Genomic DNA, 9,990 nt, shown 5'->3' with positions numbered 1-9,990 from the left:
TTGCATATTCGCGTTGCTGCCGCTGATCTGAATCTTATGTGTGGAAACGTTGCTACTGTTTCTTCTGTCTGTAGCCCAATTCGTGGTCCCTAGCTTGGCCAAGGTGCAGTCCTTCGGCGGTCCTCCACAGGCTCGTCACTAGCGGTTGCGATAGCACAACTCATTTTGGGTCCTAAAATTTTTTTGTTGGGTCGCGTCTTGGTGTTTGGGGTTGCCTGGGGTCGCGGGGTGGAGGTGGAGGGTGCACGTACTAAAGCATGAAATTCTTGGCACTGCAGTTGCTGCAGACTTGTGGGACAGCTGCGAGTGGGACAAGTGTCGCAAGACCCGCGTTCAGTTAACTTTTTCAGAGTTTTATTTTCACCATAACCCGCCGCACCAGAGACTGTTTCCCCAAAATGTGACACTCTGCCTTCTCCCTTGCGCAGGTCCTTGGCCGCCACCATGACTCTCTCCACGATGCTGTCGGCGCTGCTCGCGCTGCAGCTGGTGTCCGCCGAGCCCGTGACGGTGTACACGCCCCGGCAGCAGCTTCTGCACCTGGTGCACTCGTCGCCACTGTCGGCGCTGACGCCGTCCTCGGTCCACCCGGCGGACCTCCCCACGGGGCCCTCGGGCCTCAACGACCTGCCCTTCTTCGGGGCGCTGCCGCTGCCGCGCACCCAGGCGCCGCCGCCGTTGGCGCCCAAGGCCGCGCCCCGGCCGCAGCAGGCCGTGTACAACGAGGTGAGCTCGCGCAGTGGACCTGAAGACCGGTAGAGGCCTGGAGGTGACCGAAATTCTATACGCAATTTGAGATCAAGAGTAAGCAAACCAAGCGTGTGACCCCACCAACGGATTCCTCGTTCGGAGAGCAATCCATTGGTTGGGTCACACGTTCAATTCTAGTCCTATTGAGCGACTCTGGAGCTCAAAACGCGTCTAAAATTTTGGTCTTCCGTGCGCCGCGGCGTCCGAGACCGCCGGGTCAAGTGCTCGTGTAACGCTGCAGCTCACCGTTCTCGACCTCTGCCCCGCAGGCCGTCCAGGCCAGCAAGCTGCAGGAGCGCTTCAGCTGGAAGTCGCTGGACTTCGCCTTCCCCGACGAGCGCACCAGGCAGCTGGCGCTGCAGACCGGTGGCTTCATCCCGGAGAACAACCTGCCCGTCGGCATCGAGCTGTGGGGCGACAAGCTGTTCGTCACCGTGCCCCGGTGGCGCGCCGGTGCGTCTCTTCACTTTGCATTCTTCCCGCGTCGTTCGCTCTCCTTCTGTCTTTGTCGCACTCATGGGGCGTGCCGCATAGGTTTGAGAGAGAGGGAAGATTTCGGAACCAGTCTGTTGCAGCAGGATGGGGCACTTCTTGACCGTATCGGAAGCCTTTCCTGCCGGTCTGGAACTGCCAATGTTTTTCCAGGGAGCAAAGGGTTTCGTGGAGCGGCGATGGCGAAGGGCGTGGCAAGGCAGAGTGCACCCGTGCGTGCATGCCTGCTGCGGGGCTGTGTCGCCTCACTCGCAAACATGACCAAAACGCGACCGAGAATCAATAGTCAGTCCATTATCAATGCCTTGTTTTCGCATACGTAGTGGCCGGGCGCGCGACACACACACATGCGCGCGCGTGCACTCCGCCGCAGACGCAGTGGCGCTGACTTGATGGAGTTTGGTCAACCGCTGCCGTTATTACACACTGGCTGATTTAATTTGACGCGGTCGGTAGCGGCGAAAACGCTATGGGCCCACTCCGCTCCCACCGACCGGCGGCACCCCGTGGCGGGCTGTCTCCGTCTTGCTCGCTCGCTTGGCCACACCGCGTGCACTCGTTGTCCTCACGTGCATACACCATTGGAAATTTTCCTTGCCTCTCCGGTGAGGCTGCGGCCGGTTCGCGTCCCGTTTAGAACTGGAGGTCACAACGCGTCTAGAGTTTTGACCGCCTCCACCGACCGGTCTTCTGGCCCACTGTGCGGCGGGGACGACGCCGCTGGGCAGGGCGTGCCGCGCAGTGCTGCGCGCTGCAGAGCGGGAGGGTCGCCAAGCTCCTCGTCGTTGAGCTTGCTGAAGCGGAGCCAAGCGGAGCGCGTCCCTAGAGACCGCCGCCGTCCCCGCACACTGTGCCACCAGTGGCGCGGCGCAACGATCCGCTTCCAGGTCATCCGCGCTATCAGCAAGGACGTTCACTCCTCGCGCCGTTCGCAGGTGTGTGTCTGTGCGTGTGAGTGTGTGCGTTCCGGGCAGCAGCACCAACCCGCTTCCGACGCATAGTTTACCTCTGAGCCCAGCGCGCTGTTGTCTCTTCCTAGCTCCTCTCCCGGCACCGCCCCGCTCCTGAACACCGGTGCCTCACTCACTCACGACGTGACAGGCTGCTCGACGCGCGGCGGTGTCCCGTCCCAAGATTTTAATGAATTAATTCACTCGAAACAACAAAGCGTCTCTCTCCGGCGGCCCTGCGCTCCCGCGGTTCGCGTTTGTGTTCTACCTCCATTTTGCTTTTGTTGCTCGTCCCGCTGCAGGCATCCCCTCCACGCTCAACTACATCTCGCTGTCGGTGAGCTACACGGACTCGCCGCGGCTCGTGCCCTACCCGGACTGGAAGACCAACATCGAGGGCAGCTGCGGCACGGGCATCACCACCACCTACCGGATCAAGGTGAGAGGGCGAGGTTTCGAGGTTCGAATACCCGCGGCGGCGCGGGGTTTTCCAATTTCCTCGCTTTCGTTATTTCCACCGCGGGGCCGCCTGCACTATAAAGCGATTGGGTGCCTCGTCACGGTAAAATGGGATTGTCAGGAACAACAAGAGCAAGATGAGCGAAAAAACAAAAACTAGACGACGGCGGCCCCGGTGGTGCAGCGCGCGGTGGCGCGGCTAAGCAAGTTTCCATCATGAAAATGCATCAATTAATGGGTGCTGTTGCCGCCGCTTTCGCCGAAAGTGTCGACAGCGATGTTGTCGTGGTGGTGGTGCAGTGCGAACCGCAGCGCCGCAGCGTGACGTGTGGGGCGCTGCCACGCGCTGGTTCCGGCCAGCCGCCGCGTGACATGTTTGTGTGAGTAATGTCCCGCTGACACGCGGGGCTTTCATCACAAAAGTCTGATACGCGTCCAAGTGACGGCGATGCATCACGTCGTCGACGACACTGCCGTTTAAATGCAAATGCTCCAGCGAATTCCTCGTGTATTTCCCTCGCCTCCCGTTCGTTTTGGGGCTTGCTGGGGGCTGCCGGCCGGCCGTCTGTTGAAAAGCTGTCCGTTTTCGTCTTTCGTCTTTCGACGAGACGATTCACGCGGCAAGCAAAGTTTTGCAGTGTGGAGGGAAGGTTTGGTGCGTGCCAGAGACAGACGTCCGTCGTAATGATGAGATCATCGTCTACGAACGGCTGAAAAACGCACCCCGTCCTTTTTGCGGTAGAGGCGCTGATAGTTGCAAGCGTCAGCAGGAACAGTCCGCCGGCAACTAGCCCGAAAAAACGGAGCAGACCGTTCAGCGACCCTGGAGCTCAAAACGCGTTCAAGATTATGACCACCACCACCGGTCTTCTGGCCCACTGTGCGCAGTAGACATTGCCGGCGTCTCTCTGTGAATGAATCGCTCAATCTGGCGCTCGAAGTCTTCTGTCGCGACGGTTTCGCGCGATTCGCCCGCGGCGCACTCGTAAATTACTCCGCGCAATTAGCGCAATGAGAGAGCGGCCAGTGTGTACTTTAAGAAAGTTTGTGTTCTGGCGGTGCGGAAGACCGCGGCTCCAGTTCGCATTGGTGTTATTTCGAGAGTCGCGCCAATTACTCCAAAGGATTATGGCGCCAGCACACTAGTACAGGTGTCTGGCTGGCGTGAAACAGAGTGGGGGCTCGTGTGTAGAGTGGCTCGGGGCTCTTTGCGGTTTCAGGTTTTCCCAGGAAGCCTGTGGTAAAGACATAGGTGATTCTCAGAGAGTTCTGGGAAAACCAGGAACCGTTTTTACGGTGGAGGGTGAGGACCAACCCCACGACTCCTCTCACTGCTCCCCGCAGGCCGACGCGTGCAACAGGCTGTGGGTGCTGGACACGGGCACGGTGGGCATCGGCAACACGACGCAGAACGTGTGCCCCTACTCCATCCTGGTGTTCGACCTGGAGACGGACCAGCTGCTGCGGCGCTACACGCTGCGCACGCAGGACACCAACGCCAACACCTTCATCGCCAACATCGCCGTGGACGTGGGCCGCACGTGCGACGACGCCTTCCTGTACGCGTCCGACGAGCTGGGCTACGGCCTCATCGTGTACTCGTGGGAGCTCAACACGTCCTGGCGGGTGCAGCACGGCTACTTCCTGCCCGACCCGCTCAAGGGTGAGCTGCACCACTCATTCTACTCACTCCGACACCTCCTAGGAACAAGCGGCTATCTTCCAGGAGCTTCCAGACACTCGGCTATCTTTCAAAAGCGTCCAGACACTCGGCTATCTTCCTGAGCGCTTCGGAGACTCGGCTAACTGACTTCTGCGGAGAGGTTAGGGTTGTCCTTTCGATAGCGTTTTCTTTGTTCACTTATCAAGACATGCTCACGCATGATTTTAATCTACTCTGACAAACTTTTGACACATTTTGGTTAGGTCCCGGTGAGGGCATTTCAACTGGTTTAAAATATATACGCACCCAAACTCGGGAAGTGGGAAAAGCAGTTAGCCGAGTCTCCGAAGCGCTCAGAAAGATAGCCGAGTGTCTGGACGCTATTGGAAGATAGCCGAGTGTCTGAAAGCTACTGCGAGATAGCCGAGTGTCTGGAAGCTCTCGGAAGATAGCCGCTTGTTCCTAGGAGGTGTCGACTCGTCGCTCTGTCTCCCTCGCAACTGAACAGGACGCCGCATCAGGGCGAGAGAGACAGAGCGACGAAAACGACTCTCAGTCTGCAAGCGAGCCGCTGGACTGTCGTTGTCCATTAGACTACGTGTCTCCTGGTGACCTGCTGTGTCTTTTCCTTGTATGTTGCTGGCGTTGGCCTTAGGCGAGTGTCTTTCACCGATTAGCTCAATAATGGCGTCACCGCCGCCACTCAGTGTTGTGTTACTTTGTCGGCTGCCATGACCACTGCAAGCGTAAACGTTCTCTAAACAGATGCCATTTTCCAATTAAATGCTGTCGTTTACTGACACGAGACGCATCGCAAAGCAGTCCACTACACTGCATAGCGTTCACCTTAACGCATTCTAAGCTTTGATATCCTAGTAAAAAGCTGGAACCGAGCGCGATCCTCCGACTTAGGAATTTGACCGTTTTCTTGTCCCCTCCGACGTCACTTCTACACTCAGAAAAATGGTCGTTTGATTTTTTGTTTTCTTGGTGTTTCTTCAGACTCTAAACAAGTTTGAATAAAAAAAATTCTTTAAAAAAAAAACCGTAAGAAATTTTAAGTTTTTTTTTTTATCAGTCATGTTTTTGGAGCGTGGACGCTAGGCCTGATCGATGCTGCAAAGCAAACTTATCTCCTGATATTTTTTTTTTCCAGGTGACTTCAACATTGCAGGCCTCAACTTCCAGTGGTTCGAGGAGGGCATCTTCGGCCTGGCCCTGTCGCCGCTCAAGCAGGACGGCTTCAGGACGCTGTTCTTCAGCCCGCTCGCCAGCAACCGCCAGTTCGCCGTGTCCACCCGAGTGCTCCGCGACAAGGCCATGGCCGAGTCCGAGGAAAGGTACGGCCCTTCCGCTCCACCGTCAACTCTCTCGTCACTCCGTCTCCCTCGCACCTCCAAGGGGCGCCCGCGAGTGCCAATGAGACGGAGCGACGAAAACGACTCTCGGAATCAGTCTGCAGGCCGTTTTTGTGACGCGCTGAACACACCCACTACTTCTTGAAGATGGGGCGCGTTCCATCAGCTGAAGTGGGATTTGGAGCGATTCGATACTTCGATACTCTCGTGGGGGCTTACGGCTAGAAATGGTCGGAGTCATCGGGGACACACCGGACAGATGCCCGGAGGATATTTCTGGGGTCGGTTTCAAACGGGCGCGGTGTTCGAAAACGGATCGGTTTCCGAACTGTTTGTTCCCATCGTGCTTCGAGAGTGCGGACGTTGGCGACAAAGGCGGTCCCTTCCTACTCGGACATATCCTCCCCGATCATTCGCACTTCGGCCGGCCGAAGAGTCGTTTTCGTCGCTCTGTCTCTGTCGCACTCATGGGGCTCTCCGTAACGGAGCGAGGGAGACAGAGCGTTCTTCTGAATCGCTCCGCAAGGGGACTCCGAATTCATCGTCGCCACTGTGAAGTATGACGGCGGCTTTCGATCTCCTGGAGTGCCGCTCAAAGTCCAGGGCTCCGTAGAGGACTCCAGGAGGGCTCCAGCTGTCGGCCGGAGTGTCCGAACGGGCCGCCGAGACGGCCTCTGGGGGGCATTGGGGCCTCCGTGACCGCACCTGGGACCGTTCTCCAGAAGTAAAAGAGCGAGGCGGGGACGGCGGCGGAGTCACACCACGGCGAGTGTGGCGAGTCGGACTGATGAGGCGTGCCGGCTGGAGTGGAGAGGCTTTGCAGTGGTGTGGTGGGGAGGCGCGCGCCGCTCTGATTTAATCCCGACATCGCCTAATGAAGCGATAATTCACAAAACGCATCGACTCATTTCGCACCGGCCGATCCAATAAAACAGCGTCCTCTCGGCATTAGTCTGCATTATTTAGTTTTCATCGTCGACATTCTTTGACTCTCGCAGTGGACTCGCAGCACAATGAGATCATGATGTAATTATTTTCAAAGCATAATCGAGTAAAGTTCAAATATCAAGTTTAATGAACTTGCCTATCTGTGCTTGCGAATCTCTATGGATTAAACCGACCCTAGTTTGAGTATTCGACCCTTGACCCAGATGACGAACTTTGCGCAGCTACCACCAGTTCCTGGCGCTGCCCAACCGCGGGGCCAACGCGCACACCACGGCCCACTTCATGGACGACGACGGCATCCTCTTCTACAACCTGATCGACCAGAACGCCGTGGGCTGCTGGAACTCGCGCCTGCCCTTCTCCAAGGACACCCAGGCCGTGCTGGACCGCGACGACGTCGGGCTCGTCTTCCCCAGCGACGTCAAGGTATGCGTCGATCCTACAGGTGCGAGGGGGACAGAGAGACGAAAACGACTCTCAGTCTGCTGGACTGCGGTCCTTGTCAGATTGCTCAGAAGACTTGCGTAACTACTCTGCAAAATCGTATATCGGAGTGCGAAAGCCCGAGAAACCTCGACAGAGTGGATAGAAAGCAATGGCTGCGGTCTGTCCGCGTCGCCCAGGCAGGCAGGCAGCCAGCAGGGGCTCAGGTGTGGCGGGCGCACCTGGCCCCATTTGGCTGAGCGACACATGTGAGACATGCATGTCGCGGCGAGGCAGACACGCGTTGACTTGTGGTTCCGGCAAATGGAAATACAGAACCCACGTGGTGTGGACATGGGTAAGTAAGTGGCTGCCCGTTGTTGTTGTTTCGTTGGTCTTGCTACCGCGCGGGGAACACGCAACTTCCGTTCGAACTTTAACCAAACAAGCCTAATCATTTTCTGCCGGACCCGCACAGCCCCGGCCATGGCGCGCCAGCCCCGTGGGAGTCGCAAGTTTGCGGAAGGCAAACACTTCCGTGGCTGTCGGAAACAAATACTGACACACTGACACGCTCACACAAGCACACACACACACACACACGTGATGTCGTGCCTGTCCGCAGGTGGACGCCCAGAAGACGCTGTGGGTCATGTCGGACCGCATGCCCGTGTTCCTCATCTCCAACTCCATCGACTTCAAGAACGACGTCAACTTCCGCATCTACTCGGCGCCCGTGGCCGACCTGATCCGCGGCACCGTGTGCGACGTGGACCGCTACCCGCAGGTGGGTCGGCAAACTCCATCCCGATGCCCTCTCGGAATAACCTTCCTGGCCCGGCGCACAGTGGGCCAGAAGACCAGCGGAGGCGGTCACAAATCCCGGACGCGTTTTGAGCTCCAGAGCTGCTAAATGGGACTCACAACGACCGTGTGACCCCACCAATGGATTGCTCTCCGAACGAGCAATCCATTGGTGGGGTCACACGGTCGGTTCGAGTCCCACTTAGCGACTCTGGAGCTCAAAACGCGTTAAGAGTTTTGGCCGCCTCCATCCGTCTGCGGGCCCACTGTGCGGCGGATGGACTCGAGTTGCTCGAGTATTTGGCGGAACTGAACGAGGCCGTTTGCAGGACAACACCATCCTCCCCGAGGACGACGGCACCACGGCGCTGGCGCCGACGCGGCCCTACTCCGCCGGGCCCTACCGGCCCTTCTCGCCGCGTCGCCTTGCGCCCTACGTCGCCCCGCCCGCACCGCCGGCGACCCGGCCGCCGCCGAACCCGCTGTCCGACCCCGTGCCCGTGACGGGGCCCGCGCTGCCGCCCGCGCTGCCGCCGGCCTCGGCCGCCGGGGCGCCGCTGTCCGTGGCCGCCGTGTCGCACAGCCTCGGCCAGGAGGGCCCCTCCAGCTACAGCGTGCAGTGGTGGAGCCGCTAAAGCCGCCGCAGCCTTCTGGCACTTCCGGACGGAACGAGCCGGCCAAACGAATTTACCGGCCTCGGCGACGGCCTTGGCGCCTTGGCCCGCCGCAGAGGCCGTCTGCAGGCCGTCCAGGCCGTCCAGGCCGCCCCGCTGTGCGTCCGCGCCCCTCCGCAGGGACGCCAAATTAGCCCCCCGTAATTGTGTCTTCCGAAATTCGAACAAATTGGACCCGATGGCCCCCGAACTCGCAGGGCAGCCGGGGTCGCCGTCTCGTGTGGACTCAACCAACTTCCGCTGCCACAGCGGACAGGGGAACCTTCTGCTGTTGAACGTCGCTGACTGACTGTTCAAGCGGCAATGGACTCGCCCACTCTGCCGCTGCGAAAAATTTCGACTGGTACTAACGTGGTACACTGTAATTCAACCAGTGTGGCGTCATGTTCGGCCGAACGTGAGTTTTAGCACGTTTCTTTGTATGCGATGGCATTGAATGTTTATCCACGACGGCCGAGTCACGTTCCGAAAAGTGTGTGACATCGTATTTTTACTAAACGTGCCAAAATTTACAATCCAAGGAGTAAATGACGTCGCATTCGTAGAAATACAGTGTTCATTGCTTTGGGTGAGACTGTGTGAGAAGCGCTTCTGTGATTCGGCCACTCGGCCGACGGCGTCCCTGCAGACTGATTCCGAGAGGCGTTTCCGTCGTTCTGTCTCTCTCGCACTCATGAGGCGTTCCGTATAGGTGCGAGAGAGACAGAGCGACGGAAGCGATTCTCGGCATCAGTCTGGTGAGGCGGGCGCGTCGTTGTTTATCGCGCTCGGACAAGGGGAGCGCGTGCCGCTCGTAATTTTTCGAGGTGTTGGGAAGTTTGTCTTCATGTTGTGTCTTCATGCACTTAGGGGATGGTCTGGTAGCACTAGCGTACGGACACGGGATTCCGCGACTGGCCTGCTGCTGTTACTCTGCGAAAATGGCTGCGCTCTTTTTTGACGCTCGTGCTTCTTCAGAGAAGGAAGAAGGACGAAGCACTTACAGAGCGTTGCTCATAAATCAATGGAAAGGGCATGCACGTTTACTTCTCCTCGGAGGATCGCACTTAACTTATTACGTTTGTAAAATAAGAGATGTTGAAGTTATTATTTGTACTAGACTACTATGTGTAATGCAAGGGGTCCCTCACTCGGAATTTTCCTGTACACAGATTGTTTGATTGTGACCGATTGTTTGGAATATTGTACGATTTTGTCGCTTTTTTGCCTACTTGCAGGAGTTTCCGATGCAAGATTGGTGGATTTTCTCCTGTTAGCGTACACAGATTGTTTAAGTGGTGGACCCCTTGGTGTAATTTATTCAATAAACGAACCTCTTCCTCGCCGAGCAGTGGACAGCGACAAAGTTGAAGCAAATACAAAAATAAATGTTAGCACGAAGAAGACGGGTGCTTCAACCTGCGTCGCTGCACGTCACCTCGAACCAAAAGTCGGATCGTACACTGTACACCCTGTAAAGCCAGAAATAA

The 9,990-nt window shown here is 57.5% G+C and overlaps 1 protein-coding gene across 1 annotated transcript; it reads left to right on the top strand.

Moving 5' to 3' along the window:
* Nucleotides 1-444: 444 nt before the first annotated feature.
* Nucleotides 445-9,520, top strand: LOC117653211 (protein yellow-like). Its single transcript, XM_034398714.1, has 10 exons — nucleotides 445-582; nucleotides 691-726; nucleotides 1,020-1,203; nucleotides 2,495-2,631; nucleotides 3,996-4,314; nucleotides 5,471-5,654; nucleotides 6,842-7,046; nucleotides 7,669-7,830; nucleotides 8,177-8,347; nucleotides 9,479-9,520. Exons 1-10 carry the CDS (start codon nucleotides 445-447, stop codon nucleotides 9,518-9,520), a joined length of 1,578 nt encoding a protein of 525 aa, XP_034254605.1.
* Nucleotides 9,521-9,990: the final 470 nt, after the last annotated feature.

The sequence above is a fragment of the Thrips palmi genome, unplaced genomic scaffold (genome assembly GCF_012932325.1).
Source record: "Thrips palmi isolate BJ-2018 unplaced genomic scaffold, TpBJ-2018v1 HiC_scaffold_8, whole genome shotgun sequence".
Taxonomy (NCBI): domain Eukaryota; kingdom Metazoa; phylum Arthropoda; class Insecta; order Thysanoptera; family Thripidae; genus Thrips; species Thrips palmi.
Note: the sequence above shows the minus strand (reverse complement) of the source record. Positions and strands in the feature narration are given on the sequence as shown.